The sequence below is a fragment of the Lissotriton helveticus genome, chromosome 4_1 (assembly GCF_964261635.1).
Source record: "Lissotriton helveticus chromosome 4_1, aLisHel1.1, whole genome shotgun sequence".
Taxonomy (NCBI): Eukaryota; Metazoa; Chordata; class Amphibia; order Caudata; family Salamandridae; genus Lissotriton; species Lissotriton helveticus.
The window spans coordinates 105,627,113-105,643,765 of NC_136063.1; the positions used below are offsets into that span (position 1 = coordinate 105,627,113).

Sequence of the window (16,653 nt, forward strand, 5' to 3'; positions counted from 1 at the left end):
TTTTTGCACTAACGCTGGTGATCTAGTATTAATGCTGCTTATGGCACAAATGATCCCTTCTAGCATTAATGATCCTGTTTAGTACTAATGATACTGTTTGCACTAACGCTGGTGATCCAGTATTAATGTTGCTTATAGCACGAATGATCCCTTCTAGCATTAATGATCCTGTTTAGTACTAATGATACATTTTGCACTAACGCTGATGATCTAGCATTAATGCTGCTTATGGCACGAATGATCCCTTCTAGCATTAATGATCGTGTTTAGTACTAATGATACTGTTTGCACTAACACTGGTGATTCAGTATTAATGCTGCTCATGGCACGAATGATCCCTTCTAGCATTAATGATCCTGTTTAGTACTAATAATACATTTGGCACTAACGCTGGTGATCTAGCATTAAGATGCTTAATGCACGAATGATCCCTTCTTCCATTAATGATCCTGTTTAGTACTAATGATACTTTTTGCACTAGTACTGATGATCTAGCATTAATGTTGCTGTAAAGCACTAATGAACCATCTTAGCATTAGTGATCATGTTTAGTACTAAAGATAGTTTGTGCACTAGCGCTGGTGATCTAGAATTAATGCAGGCGTATAGCGCAAATGATCCCTTTTAGCAATAATGATCCAGTTTAGTACTAATGATGCTTTTTGCACTAGTGCTGTTGACCGAGAATTAAGGCTGCAGTATAGCACTAATGATCCCTTCTAGCAATATTGATCCTGTTTAGTACTAATGATGCTTTTTGCACTAGTGCGGGTGATATAGCATTAATGCTGCCATATAGCACTAATGAACCCATCTTGCATTAATGATCCTGTTTAGTATTAATACTACTTTTTGCACTAGTGCAGATGATCCAGCATTAATTCTGCCGTATAGCACTAATTAACCATCTTAGCATTAGCGATTGTGTTTAGTACTAATGATACTTTCTGCACTAGCACTGGTGACCTAGCATTAATGATGCCGTACAGCGCTAATGAACCCTTCTAGCAATAATGATCCAGTTTAGTACAGGTGTACTTTTTGCACTAGTGATCTAGCATTAATGCTGCCATATTGAACTAATTATCCCTTCTTGCATTAATGATCCTGTTTTTTTCAGTAAGGTGCATCATGTAGAACAAATGCTGCCATGAATCATTAACGATCCTTTCCTGTACAAATGATTTCACAGCAGCCCCTGTGCCTTCCTGTCCTCCGGTGCTAGCAGCTGTAAGAGTACAGGTGTATTGATAGTGCTGGTAGTTACCAGATGACAGTGGGATCACTGGCTCCTTGGCTGCACCAGGATCCTGAGAATAACAAACTGTGCCTTACCTTGTGACTGTCCGGAAACTGACTGATGGTCCCCGTTAGAGGCATACCCTGAATCTGGACCTTATGACTGTCCGGAAACTGGCTGATGGTCTCCGTTAGAGGCATATCCTGAATCTGGACCTTATGACTGTCCGGAAACTGGCTGATGGTCTCCGTTAGAGGCATATCCTGAATCTGGACCTTATGACTGTCTGGAAACTGGCTGATGGACTCCGTTAGAAGCGTACCCTGAGTCTGGACCTTGTGACTGTCCAGAAACTGGCTGATTGTCCCGGTAAGAGGCGTACCCTGAGTCTGCACCTTGGACACACGACCCTGAAGGAGAACACAAAATCAATGAGATACAAATATTTCTTTCATGCCCATAGATGAAAAACAACCCATAGAGAGGTGGTATAATAGATCAGTAAAATTTTGATCCTTTGAATCAAATATAATGCAGCATTTTGGGATTGGAAATGAGTTGTTTACATTTAAATACTGCATACTAATATGGGTTTGGGGTGGTGCAAAAAGACCATCACACCAGAGAAGTGGGTCTACCTCAATGTGTAGACATTTGCGGAGTACTTTTCTTGCACTACTTTTTAATTGTGTATTGCCCATTGCAACGGGGTCTACAAAGGCTTTCCAGAAAGCTCCTTGGTGCACAATCTGCGTGCAAGGCTGGCTCTTAACTGGAGCAAACACTGTCAAATTCAGCATCCCTTAGAAGTGCTCTACTGGCCCGCAGTGAGAGCCTCAAGTTGAAAGTTATGGACCCCAGGTTTTGGCCCAGGTTACATGCACTAGCTGCCCCCCATGTGTGGAATGACCTCAGGTCAGCCATTATAAAGCAGGTTAGGTATCTACCACTAGGAATCTTTTGAAAAACAAACTTTGCAATAAGCTTAAGACTCAGAACTGCCATCGCTCTGTCGTGAGTAATGCCAGCGGGCCAGATAACTGGACTCCAAGTTCTACGGGGCTTTATTTCCTAATGTTAGGTGGTTCTTCAACACCTCTTTGAATGCCCTGTTTGCCTTCTCAATGTAGATGACCAGAAACAATCTCAATAAAGGAAACACTGTGAAATATATGAACTACAAATAAAAAAATACATTTTCTATAAGATGCACATGGGATATACATGCATATCAGAGAAGGAATACAGATTTTAATCACAAACCAATGAAAACATGCAGGCAATAAAATGACATTATTTTGCTTCTCATAGACTTACATGGCGGGAGCACTGGATTCTGTGGGACACCAGCCCTGGAGGCATGTTCCTTCAGTCATGCCAGTCTGCTTTCCAGTGGCAGCAGGAAATAAAAACATGCCCACAATCACTGATCATTGGAGCAGGCTCTCGAGCAAAGCAGCGGTACATGGTGTCACCAGCAGGGATCTCTCTACCAACAGCAACGCACCTCAATGTTAGGGGATAGTGCATGGCACCTACAAAGGTAGAAAACCTAGCCCTGACTGCACACCAAATGGCTGAATCATAACAATTTTGATATTTCCTCATTTCAAACCAGGGGCCTAGAACATCTGGTTACATACACCTACATCCCTGCCTGTAGTCCCCGAGCAGGCAGTATCCTCTCCGTAAGACTCTGAGACTCAGGTGTGGGGTACTATCCAACAGTCAAGGGCGGCGGAATAACAGAGCCTTACTAAATGAAAAGCATGGCAAGATGGATGTAGAGTACTGGAAAAACATGTCTGTGAGGCCCACAAATGTCCACAAAAATACAGCAAGATATGCAGAATGTGGATGGAGTACTGAGGCACTCTTTCTTAGGAAGTTTCCTTTTATATGAATACACTCACTTGGTGCTAGTATGCATGTTTGGAACACCTCACTGTGATGCCCTGTGTTGGTTTTGATTGCTTCAATGCTTAATGAAATGCCATTTAAATAATTTATTTAAAAAAGAAACCCTCAGGTTTGCCTTACCTTCTTACGTGGCAATAGTTTGCGACCAGCTCGAGCACGCTTTGGTTTTTGAGGCAGGGCCTGCAAGATCTTAGCAACGTGACCCTGCGCGACACAAAGTTTATAGATCAGCTTAAATAACAGCCTTTTAGGAGCTTCTCACATGATGCAGTTTTGAAAACGATAAGCAATTAATTTATTAATTTTACACATAATGCTCAGAAGACTTTTGTTTCGACACAGTGGTCAGCTTGTTAATAATGGGGAGCTTGCATTAACCAAACTCCTACTCATCTCCATTGGGATTCCATACCCAAGACAAAGTGGTTTGGAGCACAACCCAGATATCTGTGTCCTCTTCATAATCATGGTGTTTTCAAGAGGGGCGGAGAACGGCAGTCGCATCTGTACGTCACAAAGGTACTGTTTCAGGTGCACTGTGGCTGCTAGGACTCAAACCTCATGGGCCTTTGGGGCTTCCATAGCTTTCTTAGGACATGCTGTAGTGTAGTTCCTATATTCCCAATAGGCTCTGCGCATTGGAATAATATATTCAGCAGTGTAGACGTAGGACTGGGGTTATCTAGGTCTCTACTGACTATATTAGACTTAAGTTTTTGCCAGCTAGCTCAGAGGTCACTAGAAACTTTCTCGAATAAACGAGGAGGAGTTTAACCTCCCTGGATAGACAAGAAGGGATTAGCTTCTGACAACCATATAACACGACAACTTTGCTCCCTCAGAATAAGAGTGTATCTCTAGAGTCGTGTGAAAACAATAGACAGCTATTTCACTCAGTCAAATGTGCATACTTAGTTTCACCAGAGTGCAGAGAAAAGAAAGACGGGCGTTTTCAATAAAAGGTGTAATTTATTGAGCAGTCTTCTTCCTCATACAAGAGAAATGAATTGCCACAATTGCAATACTCATAGTAAAGTAAAGTGCGTACAGTAAAAGGAGGATTATAAAATAATACTGTAAAAGCATTGATATGGTTTCTTAGCCATAAGATACTTTAAAATAGATAAAATATATATACATATATACATTGACTAACGTACTCAACAGGTGCTTCTAAATACGCCTACCCCTGTGTACCTGACCTAAGCCTAATACGTGGGAAGGAGTAAGTAATTAGCAGTTTAAGTTAAGTTGGTTTTTGCCAAGAATCTAACTCAAGAATTCTCTTTAAGGGTTTAGTCAGCTCTGTACCTGGGTAATAGAAAGCAGGAGGTCTTGTATCTCTCTCTCAGGACTCGATATCCCAGTAACCCGCGAAGGTATCTGGAAACACCGGAGCTGGATTTCTCGGCAGGAGAAAAGACAGCGTCTCTCTCAGTGCGTCAAAAGGGAGGGGCAGCGTCCGTGGGCTCTCGCATCAGCTGGGCTCTCGGGCAAGTAGATAGCTGCTCCCAATACCACCACCGTGTGTTTGCTTAAGGCAACGTTGGTATATTTATACCTGTAAGGTGCCGGGTTTGACGTAAGGCTGGACATAAGACGTCAATAAAGATGTCACTAAGAACTGGCCGTTCTTACAGTGCTTTACAGGCGTTCTAGGATGAAATCAAAACAAAGCAAGGGGGATTTCCCAGGTTTCTGGAGGTTTGGATTTGTTTAGAGAACTCGTTGTGCTTTCTAGGGGGCCGGGGAAGTAGCCTTGCTTAATGTGACAGCATGTGCTACGACTGAATATGGATATGATTATTATGCCGTTGTATGGATATTATTGATTATAACCGGACAAGGGCATAAAATAGGAATATCGATTTAGGCTCCTAGATAAAAACAAAATACCCACTCCACTATCTAATGTCCATCATTACTAAAACTAAGCAATAGTAAACATTTAAAGGTGCATGTGTATTTCAACCCACCCCAAAATACATTTTTTGCATTTGAAATGGTGCATAGATATACACGAAAGCTTGATCGCCTTCGTGAAGCCTGGATTGCCGATGGCATTGAACTAGATGATGAGGACTGGCAGTCCGCGATCTCCTCTCCCAGGGAGGTTGCGATTCCGGCCCGTCTCCGTCTGGTCCAACTCAAGATCCTCCACAGAATCTATGTCACCGGCCCCGTCTGATCCATATGGGCTATTCCACGTTGGCTTGTGTAGGCGTGGTTGTGGTTGTGGTCTCCTTGGCACCTATCTCCATATCATATGGGAATGCCCTGAGGTGGTGCGATTTTGGAACCGTATACATGATGTGATGAATAAAGTAACGGGTGTTGTGATGAGGCCAGAAGCCCGGCAATGTTTGTTGAATGTATGGGGTCCGAATGATTATGACGTGTCGTAGCTGCGGTGGGTGACTCTTGCCAATATGGTTGCCAAACGGGATATTGCACAATTGTGGGGGTCCCCAAGGCCGCCTACAGTGACTGCTTGGAAAGAGAGTATGGACTGGTGCATGTTCAGAGAGAAGACGGTATATATAGCAAGAGGCAGACCCAGAAAATGGGGAAAGATTTGGGGCCAGTGGAACTCGTACCGGGGAGATATCTGTACGCCACCACTCACAGAAAGTCCTAGTCCTTCTCATTCGCCCTGACCTGCATTCCTTCTAAGCTGTGGTACATTGTGTTAGTTATATGCAATTTTGCCTTTGACCCCCCCCCTTTGTCTACATTCGATGACTTTTCTCTCCTGTTGTCATGTATCTCCCGTCCGCCTTGAGCACAGACCTAATGGATGTACTATTGCTGTATTGCCTTGAATATATGTTGAGTTGTTCTTGCTTTTTTATGTTATATATAATAAAAAGTTACAAAAAAAAAAAAGATATACTCGAAAACTGATTATAGGTACTGTACGCTATTCAAGCAGTGTAATCATTCATTAAAAAGGATGTATATATATATCGGCATGAATGATTTGTGAAATTTACACATGAAATGGCTCTTAATACAGAAAAAAAGGTCGAGACCATTCCATCACATATAAATACAGTTGCTGTAAATGTGCTAGAGGCTGACGTGATATATTGTCTTTAGAGTTCCTAAAATAGAAGCTCTGTTCTCTAAGAATAGTTCTACTTCAAGCAGAGTACATGTGCCAGAAAAAAAGGTAAATTTTTCGGAATTGTGAAAAAAAGAATTTCGCTTTCAGGGGAGAGAGAAAAAATATAGTTCCAAATATGTTCAGTAGCTTTTGTTTATCAAAGCCGAAGGCCGAATTCAGAGTTCAGGGAACGCTGTGTACTAGTTTGCTTAAAAGGTTATTCTTTTTGCTCGGGGGAAAACATCATTTCAGGCAGACTCTCAAAAAAGTGGTTTACCGCTTCAGGTGAAAGTTCGACCAAGTTGGAAAATGCCGCAACTGTACAGTCGTGAGAATGATTGCTATCATCGATGTCAGGATCAGCAATGCTCACAGAAGGTCGTACCTGGGTGATGTTGCTCTCATCTCGTACTTCACTACCCTTTAATCGCAATGGTGAAGTCTCAACGAATGCCGTCATCAGAATGGGTAGCCGCTGGGGACAACACGATGCATGAGCCGTTACAGGACTTAGCAAAGTATCTGTATCCAATGGTACTGCTGATGGTAGTGTAAGACAGACGTCCAACACGCATTCTTCTCCGCATAGCATACATCGAAGCACAGATAAGATGCAATTCTGCCAGATGGGTCTGAATGAAAGAAACCAGGTTATATTCAGATCTCTTAGCCGTGCTAATCCAAGGACTTTAGTTATGCGGTCCCGATAGCGTATTGCTAGGATCGTTTCTTCCATTGTTGCTGGAGTCTTGTCTGCGACTTGGCTTGCCATATCGAAGCAGAAGTATCAAATATAAATTGCCTGCTACGAGTCCCAACAGAAGTGGTAGGCCGCCAAAGACAGAATGGACAAAATTAGGAAAAATGCACAGAACTGTTTGGAAGGTTGTTAACAGTCCCGAAAAAATTGTCTTAAATATATGTGGGATACCGCTGGTATCAGACATATTTAGGATTTGGCTTAGCATTTCTGCGAAATGCAGGGGGCGATTTGTTGATAAAAGTGTATGTATCTCTGCCGTTGTCCTTGCAACTTGAAAATCATATGTTTCTTTTGATGACGTCAAGGGCACAGTTGTCTGTAAAAGAACAGACTTCATTCTGCTTAAAGTATCAATTCGAATAGAAGAGATATTCAAAAAGGGCCAAATCTTCGCCTCCGTGTCTGGAGTGCTGTTTGGATACAATACTTGCATACAGCAAGTGACCATGGAACTAACGCTCACGAGATAAGCTTTTCCTGGCACCATGCCACAACATCTGTGGCCCACTATTAGAATATAGCTCCCGTTAGAAAGCCGTCTAAAGAATGGCTCTATTCGAGTTGCAGGTGTGCCATGCTGGTGACATGAAAGGTTATTTGAAGTCCCCTCACAGGCCCCATGCAAGTTAATACCTTGACAAAGAAGTATACTACTCAGTGATTGTTTACAATTGTTACCACTAAGAAATACATTCTGTTTCTTTTCACTATAACATGTGTGTGTGTAAGGTAATTTCCATGATGACTTAATGTACCCTTTACCCAACCTTTCATACTGGCCTGCTGGTATATACTCTTGACAGTATTTAAATTGGAAAGCTGTTATCGGAATTGTTATTATTCCGTGTATTATCCATTCAATGACAGGTCTTTCTGACATTGTCAATGGTAATCTCTCAAGTTTTTCAATGCTCAGAATTGTATACTCTTCTCCTTTCTGTGCCAAGCTGATTTGTGTATCAGTAAGGTTAAAGATAGAGAATAATGACGTTGTGTTGATTAAACGCCAGGGCACGTAGCCTGAACGCAGATTTTGCAACGTCCAGCCAAGCTGTACAATAGAACGTAATTGGGACTGACCGTGTTGTAACATTAGTAAGTCCTGCTCTAATATATCAATAGAAGATGATACAATACTGTCCAGTGAATATATTCTGGAAGACAGCGTCATTAACCCATTGTCCACAACAGAAAGTGATTTTTCCAAATTGATAAGATCAATTTCTCGTATTTTTTCTGCTGTTTCAATTTGCATTATTTTCCAAGCTTCGTTGTATGCTGCGTATACACCAGCCGCTATGAAACGTTTTTGACGCTGTTTGCGTGGTCCCATTATGAAATCACGCAAGTCAGCACCGTCTTTAAGTAAAGTCAAGTGTTGCTTAATTTCTGCCAGTGTGGATGTGTGTAGCCATTCGAGGCAGAGTTTTCCTACACTGTATGTTGTAACTATCCCTGGATGTTGTCTCTGGGAGTATCTAGGGTCTGGCCTGGTCAATTTGAACCCCTGTATTTTATTCAGGAATCTATCTTGACAGCTATTTGTGTCTGTGGGCCAGATCAACCATTTTTTCCAATCAGGATGTGTTCTGTTTTGGTTAAAAATATGGGATACGTCTATCTCAACATATGTAGTGGTATTACTGTCAGGTGTTGGCTTTGGAATAGACGGTTTGTTTAAGTCTTTAATTTTGGCTAGGCCAAGACAGGTTGTCTGTTGAATGGTGTCATTCAAGAATATAATTTGTTCTGGGATCATGCAGGCTCTAAATAATGATTCTATACCTTGGACCTGCCAATCTTTCGTACCCCAGATAGGTTTTGTTCAAATGTTGTTTTTCCAAAAATCAAAACCAAATGTAGTCATTTTTTCATAAAATGCTTCTGAATAGATTAATTTAGTGTTTGTCAGCATTGTTTTCATTCCTGTCTTATTTAACATTTTAAAATAAAACGTTTCTGCTTCACTTGTGTTAAATCCTGAGAAGTATGGGAATTTCTCGTAAAATGTTTTTGAACTGCCTTTTGGTGGAGTTGCACAATGTTCCCATTGATTATAATTAAAAACATTTCTAGGTTGAGCAGATTTATGCAAATAATGATGTGGTTGTAGCAGTACATTTCTTCATAATTCGATGAACCCTGCAAATAATCATGCTCTTTAAATTTTGCTATTTACAACAAGGGGTGGTGATGGACAGAGTCTCTGAATTAAGCAGAGTACTCTCACCCAGTCAAGAGATCAGGGCTAGATCCAACACCGTTTTTTAGCTCATTGCACCATCCCAGTTTCAGAACCTGGCTGTATGCAAATTAGTCTGTCCCTGGCCCAGTGCATCATGGGAACAGGGCAGACCAGACTACAAAAGCCAATTCTTACACTGGGAAGGAAACAAGCTTCCGGGGACCGGTTTCTGCCATTTCAGGCGTCTTCGGCCCGGCTTGCTTGAATCCTGATGGTGCAATGAGCAAGGGACTCACATCTGAGTATACCCTTCCACGCTTAGGGTGGACAAAATTATTTACAACAAGGGGTGGTGATGGACAGAGTCTCTGAATTAAGCAGAGTACACCACCCCCTTTTCTGTATCTTTAAATTTTGCTGACATCATATCATTAATACTTTCAAACTCCCAATCATCAGAAAATGTGCTCGGTTTTACAAAGTCACCTAATGAAACCTTAAACTGGTGTGGATACTTCAAGAGCTCGACAGGGCCATAGATTTCGTAATCTGTTTTGTCCCAAGCTACCCCACCGGGTATTGGATTGGCTGTGACATTCACGGATGATAGTTCTCTTTTCTCGATGTGAGATGACTTGTGTGGCTTTAGGACCAAGTTGATGTTCTGACTTGCTGTGTCCATTGTACTATATTTTCCTTCAATAAAATTGCCCAAACAGAGAACCATGATGAGCCAAAGCAGGAGGAAAAGTACACCTAACACAATCCAAAATTCAATCCATGGAGAAATCAGATAGGTTTCTTTGAGTTGATGAAAGAGTTCTGTTACTTTGTCTTTAAAAGTTTTTGTTGTTGCCTGTTCTTCAGGCTCGCTTGGATCCTCAGAAAAGTCATCAAAATTGATGAAGTAGCCAGATGCAGTTCTGTCAATTGTTGGAATCGCTTCCGGATTTTTATTTGCTTTTGCATCTTTTGTTTCATTAGCATAGTCTGAGGCTACATCGTTGTAGACTGGTGTTTCTTGACGAACTGTTGCAATTTGGGTTTCAAGAGGCACAAGTTCCATGGCATTGTTGCATAGTCCTTTTTTATTCACTGCAGGTTTATCAAATGTGATTAGTCTCTCAGTTTGAACCTCTTGTATTGTAGCAAGTTTTGGTGTTCTGCTACATCTTGGGAGTCCACTGGGCCTACTACTTATTATTGGCCACATGATTGTGGTTTTACCAGGTCGATGGATACAACTCGGTTCTCCTTTTTACCAGCAAGGGGCAGTAGTACTACTGATCTTGTTCCGCTGACAGCTAAGACAGGTACTGTTTTTCTGTAAGAAGGCCCAAATTCCTTCTTCACCGCTATTTTCTCTCTGACTAGATCCCCAATCTTGGAATCCAGACAGGCCTTGCTGGGACAGGTGGTTTCTCTACAGTGGCTGTTGGCTGCTGTTTTAGCTTTATGTTGCTCAGGTATTTTCTTATTTCATTTAAGTCCTGTAAAATATCCAAACGATCTTTGATATCAAAGCATTTTTCTTCTACCACTGAAGTCTGACTATCTCAGTCCTGAATATGCAATCTAGTACCGAACAATAGTTTGTACGGACTGAAACCTTTCAGAGAATTTCTTGGCAGATTATTAAGACTACGTTGGACACTTGTTAAATGTTGGACCCACCCATCACCCGAACCTAATACCCTCGCCGTTATAGATTGCTTTATGTCTCGGTTTTTTCTTTCCACAATCCCATTTCCCTCAGGATGGAAGGGACAAGAGTACCGCAATGCACTGCCCATGCTGATCATGGCCTCCTTATAAGCTCGAGAGCTAAAAGCAGGACCCTGGTCAGAATGTAGCATGCCAATTGCGTATGTGCCGATATAGACTCGCAAATCTTTTATAACAGTTCTGGCGTCAGCCGAACCCTGGTGTCTACATTTTTAGTGAATCTAGTCTTAAATAATATATATTGGGACGCATTTTTCCTGTTTGATTTTGCGTATAGATCGCCTTATGCTGTCTATTAGGTGTTCTGGCACTACCTCGGCCGGTTCGCCACTGCGATCTCTGTTGCAGTTTTGACAGTTTATTGCAAATTTGTGATTATGCAAGCTCATTCCCGGCCACCAGTATTCTGATTGTAATTCTGTCAGAGATTCTTTGATCATCTGATGCCTTAGACCTAATCCCATATGTGCTTCTTGTGCTTCTTGTATTAAGAAGATTCTCCTGTTCATGTTTGGAATTACCCTATCCCCCACTCCGGGGGTTCGAGCAAAAGGAACGGAGTTTGCATCGATTATGTATGTATAATTGAGTGGATAGTTCACGGGTAATGCTGCACAGTCGCCTTTTGAAGACGTTTTTACCGCCAGCATGGTTTCCCCGTCTATGTATTTTTCTGAACGCTTTTTTGTGGCTACGGAAGCCGGTTTAGTTACTTCCGCTCTGGCTGTGTCAGCCAATGAATTCCCTGCAGGGTGAACGCCATCACGCTGATGACTCAGTGTGTGTATCACGTGAGTCTTTTGTAGTTCTTTCTGCAAAAGAACTACCTGTTCCCAAAGCTTTTTATGCTTTATTGTGGCACCTGTGTCATCTTTGTAATCGTTTTGAAGATTTGACGCAGTAATGCGAATCGCACACTATTAGTGTGGGGAATTCGCGATCGGCAATATTGAGCGCCATTTTTAAAGCTAATAAATCAGTTCGTTGACCTGAATTGTCTTTTACAGATTGAGACATAGTTACCATTGGTCTCAATTTACCTCCGCGCCACCGGTTTTTAACAACCGAGCACGTAGCATTGTAAGCTTGCTTTCCCCAAACTGAGGGTTGAGCAGATCCGTCTGCATATATAACACAGGCGTAAAGTTGTAGAGGCAGAATCTCGATTGGCAGAGGATATTCTTTTTCATATGTTAGATCTTTCAGTTTTTTCATTTCCGGGTCAAAATAGTATTTTACTTTTCCTGTTGCAAGAGAATTTTCCCATTGTATCCATTTTGGATCTAATGCCACGGTAGTTAAATTGCGTGGGCTTGTTAATGCCTCGAAGGCTGATTCTGCTGTTAAAACAGTAATCTGTCTGCCTTGGGCCTGGGCTTTTTCTTTTGCTACAGCTGTTTGAACCGTATTTACAACATTTTCTGCAAGACTGAATGTTTTCTCAGCTTGTGTATACAAGTGTGATTTGTAAGCTATTGGTACCTTTTCTCCCTCATTAGAGGTCAGGTACGTGAATCCGCATTTTCCTGGGATGACTCGGATTACAAGGTTGCGTGTGTTATCACGAGTTTGCAATTTTGTTTTAGCTAACATGTCTGTTTGCAATGATCTCCAAATTTCTGTGTGTTTTTGAGTCCAATTGATTGGTTTAAAATCAGGTTTTATTAATTCATAGAGAGGTTTAACCCTCTCTGCATAATTTAGAATGTAACTTCTTACGAAATTCAGGAAACCTAGTATTGATTGTAAGTTCTTCAGCGTTTTTGGTGTTTGGAGTACAGCACACTTCTCTAAGAAATTGTCTGCTAGGCTTTTGCCTTCACTTGATATATCATATCCTAAAAACAGGACAGTTAGATGGGCAATTCGTGACTTTTTAAAGTTGAATTTATAACCCTCTGCTGCGAACCCAAGTATTATGGTGTTCACTCTTTTCAAGTGAGTATCCAAGTCATCATCTGTCAGATAGATGTCATCGACATAAGATAATGCCTCATCGTCACATATCTGTAGTAACTCTGTTACTCTTGCTGAGAATATTCCTGGGCTATTCTTGAATCCCTGTGGGAGTCGACATAAATTTTATGAGACCCCATTATTGAGAAAGCGGTCAAGTCCCTGCTTTCAGGTGCTATGTTTTGACAAAAGAAACAATTAGAGATGTCTAATGTTGTTTTGTATTTTTTGCACACGATGTTATTCATTAGTGCTGCACTATGTGAGTTTTGTACTGCAAATGTCTTGCAATATGAGTTAAGGTGTCTGTAGTCCAAAACTAGACGATATGAATCGTCTGGCTTGGAGACAGGAAACAAAGGATTGTTCATTTGTGAGGTGCATGTTTCAATCACCCCCTGGTATTCAAGTTGATCTAAGATCTCCCTGACCTTTTTCTTAGCTTCTTGCTTAATTGGGTACTGTCTTTGTGCAGTTGGTTGACATTTTAACTGGATTTTGTGAGGAGGAGAGTCCTCATCCCATCCAACATGATTTTTATATAATGCAGGAGCCTGGGCTACTGCCCATTTTCTTGCATATGTATATTTTTTATGAATTGGAATATGATTTGAGAAGGCAGGCATAATCATTTCTTCGCCATGAGGGCACTCCCTGACAAACTCTGGTGGCCAGTCTTTCTCAGCTAAAAGGATGTCATAGCCTTTGGAAAGGTTATCCCAAAATAGACCCCTTACTTTCCTAGTCTTATCTCCCTCTATACGTAATGTTATCTTGTATATTTTGAGGTTTGCTAACTCTGGTATCTGCAGTTTCCACCTCAATGTATTCATTCGTGTCCACTGTCTCCAGAAGATTCATCAGGATCCTGCGAGCTACGGTCACTTCTGCTGCGCTGTCTAGCATTGTCTGGGCCTACTCTCCATTTTTCAGTTGTGTCCTCAGTATCCTCGGCATGTTTAACTATTTTAATACTGGCTACCTTCTTTCTTGGAAATTGTAATTTTTTACTTTGATGAGCAGGTTCCTTGTCTTTGGACTTGACGTGCTCTTCCCTGTGTTCTGACCGTCCTCTTCTTTCCGATTTCTGCGAGGAAGTCTGAAAAGATCGAGAGGGACGTGTATCAATATCTTGATATCGATCAGGTTTCTTCAGATTATCCCTATTTCTAAGGTTGTATCTTTTCTCAGAGGGCTCCCTCTGGGGAGACTTGTGTCCTTGGTCCGGAGATCTTTCTCTCTGCCGAGGAGACCTACCTCTGGACTGGAATCTTTTTCTATGGGAGTGGATTGTTTATTTCCATCCCAGCTCTTTTTTGGAGTGTTTAGATTATTTTTAATAAATGCTTTTTCAGGATTTTCAGTTAGTTGGGGTTTTACTGGTTTCCCACCCAAACTATCTCTACCTAGTTCTTCATAGGATTTTTCTATGATTCTGGCAAGTTCAATGGTTGGTCTGCTATATCTGTTTCTTTCAATTTCTGGAGGTAAGTTATATCCTCCGTTGTCAATTGAACTAACTCTCTATATGCCTTTGTTAATTCTTTTATTTTTACTAAGAGTTCTTCGTTTGACATTTTATTAATGTCTGGATGTGGTTTGTAGCTGGCTAGAACCGGCCACGTTGCTCCTGGTCTACCTAGTGGACCGAGCCTGGTGATGTGATTATTATGTTTTAGGGCGCCTTTAAACCAGAGCCGGTGCTCTTGGTATTTTTAATGGGATTTCCACCTCCTCGAAAGGGGTGTACTCATCCGAAGGTTCCTCTATTTTGTAATAGTGGAAGTCGTGTGTGACAGCATTTGCTGCTGGAAAGTTTATACATGTGTAGAATACCTCTGTCTGCCGATATTCATGGGCCTCAATTACGAATACGACTTGGTGTTAGTCCATTTTCTATAAGTTTAAGAGTTATAGTTTTCCTTATGTTGACCGGAATGAGTATAACACTCGGGTCATTTTCTTGGAGACTTGTGTCATCCGCTAGGAGACGAGCTGCTATTCTAGCTGCCTCCCTTTCTTCTTCACTTTCTGACATTTTTACTGACAGAAAGGTTTTTGTTGCAGATCAGGTTTCAAGGAAACAAAGATTAGGTGCACAATATTTTGGAACACTGTATCCTTCAACGTTGACTAAACCAAAAACTATACATAGGAATCTCTTCCTACTAGGTTCTGGTGGATTTTAACCTTTTACCCACTCCAGACGTCTTTTGGAGTATTTACAGGAAAAAGGGTCTGTGTGAAAAAGCACGACTGAGTTACTCTAACGTCTTGCGTTAGATTTATCGCCTTACCAAACGTTGGGCGCCATGGTGTAGTTCCTATATTCCCAATAGGCTCTGCGCATTGGAATAATATATTCAGCAGTGTAGACGTAGGACTGGGGTTATCTAGGTCTCTACTGATTATATTAGACTAAAGTTTTTGCCAGCTAGCTCAGAGGTCACTAGAAACTTTCTCGAATAAACGAGGAGGAGTTTAACCTCCCTGGATAAACAAGAAGGGATTAGCTTCTGACAACCATATAACATGACAAATGTGCATACTTAGTTTCACCAGAGTGCAGAGAAAAGAAAGACGGGCGTTTTCAATAAAAGGTGTAATTTATTGAGCAGTCTTCTTCCTCATACAAGAGAAATGAATTGCCACGATTGCAATACTCATAGTAAAGTAAAGTGCGTACAGTAAAAGGAGGATTATAAAATAATACTGTAAAAGCATTGATATGGTTTCTTAGCCATAAGATACTTTAAAATAGATAAAATATATATACATATATACATTGACTAACGTACTCAACTGGTGCTTCTAAATACGCCTACCCCTGTGTACCTGACCTAAGCCTAATACGTGGGAAGGAGTAAGTAATTAGCAGTTTAAGTTAAGTTGGTTTTTGCCAAGAATCTAACTCAAGAATTCTCTTTAAGGGTTTAGTCAGCTCCGTACCTGGGTAATAGAAAGCAGGAGGTCTTGTATCTCTCTCTCAGGACTCGATATCCCAGTAACCCGCGAAGGTATCTGGAAACACCGGAGCTGGATTTCTCGGCAGGAGAAAAGACAGCGTCTCTCTCAGTGCGTCAAAAGGGAGGGGCAGCGTCCGTGGGCTCTCGCATCAGCTGGGCTCTCGGGCAAGTAGATAGCTGCTCCCAATACCACCACCGTGTGTTTGCTTAAGGCAACGTTGGTATATTTATACCTGTAAGGTGCCGGGTTTGACGTAAGGCTGGACATAAGACGTCAATAAAGATGTCACTAAGAACTGGCCGTTCTTACAGTGCTTTACAGGAGTTCTAGGATGAAATCAAAACAAAGCAAGGGGGATTTCCCAGGTTGCTGGAGGTTTGGATTTGTTTAGAGAACTCGTTGTGCTTTCTAGGGGGCCGGGGAAGTAGCCTTGCTTAATGTGACAGCATGTGCTACGACTGAATATGGATATGATTATTATGCCGTTGTATGGATATTATTGATTATAACCGGACAAGGGCATAAAATAGGAATATCGATTTAGGCTCCTAGATAAAAACACAATAATGCTTCTTATTAACTTTCTATAAATGTTGACAGTTGATCTTGCTTACGTAAATGATGGACACGTCAGCTTTAGGTATATGCATTTATTACATTTTTGTGACTCGGTCAATGGCCTATGACGTCATGTAGTCTGGTTTGGGAAAGAAGCACCCTATGATGGAATTCCAGAATGAAGAGTGCTGGACCATGCGTGCTTTTGAGCCTCTCTCGCTCTAGTGTGCATG

At 41.4% G+C, this 16,653-nt stretch overlaps 1 protein-coding gene across 4 annotated transcripts in view; it reads right to left on the reverse strand.

Annotated features, from left to right (window-relative positions):
* The window catches only part of WDR97 (WD repeat domain 97), a 357,055-nt gene that overhangs the window by 56,349 nt on the left and 284,053 nt on the right, over positions 1-16,653 (reverse strand). For all 4 annotated transcript variants that reach the window (XM_078686528.1, XM_078686527.1, XM_078686526.1 and 1 more), the window contains 2 exons: positions 3,281-3,364; positions 1,336-1,650 (listed from right to left, as the gene is read on the reverse strand). In XM_078686528.1, coding sequence (XP_078542654.1) covers positions 1,336-1,650; positions 3,281-3,364 — 399 coding nt within the window. The remainder of the gene's footprint in view (positions 1-1,335; positions 1,651-3,280; positions 3,365-16,653) is intronic.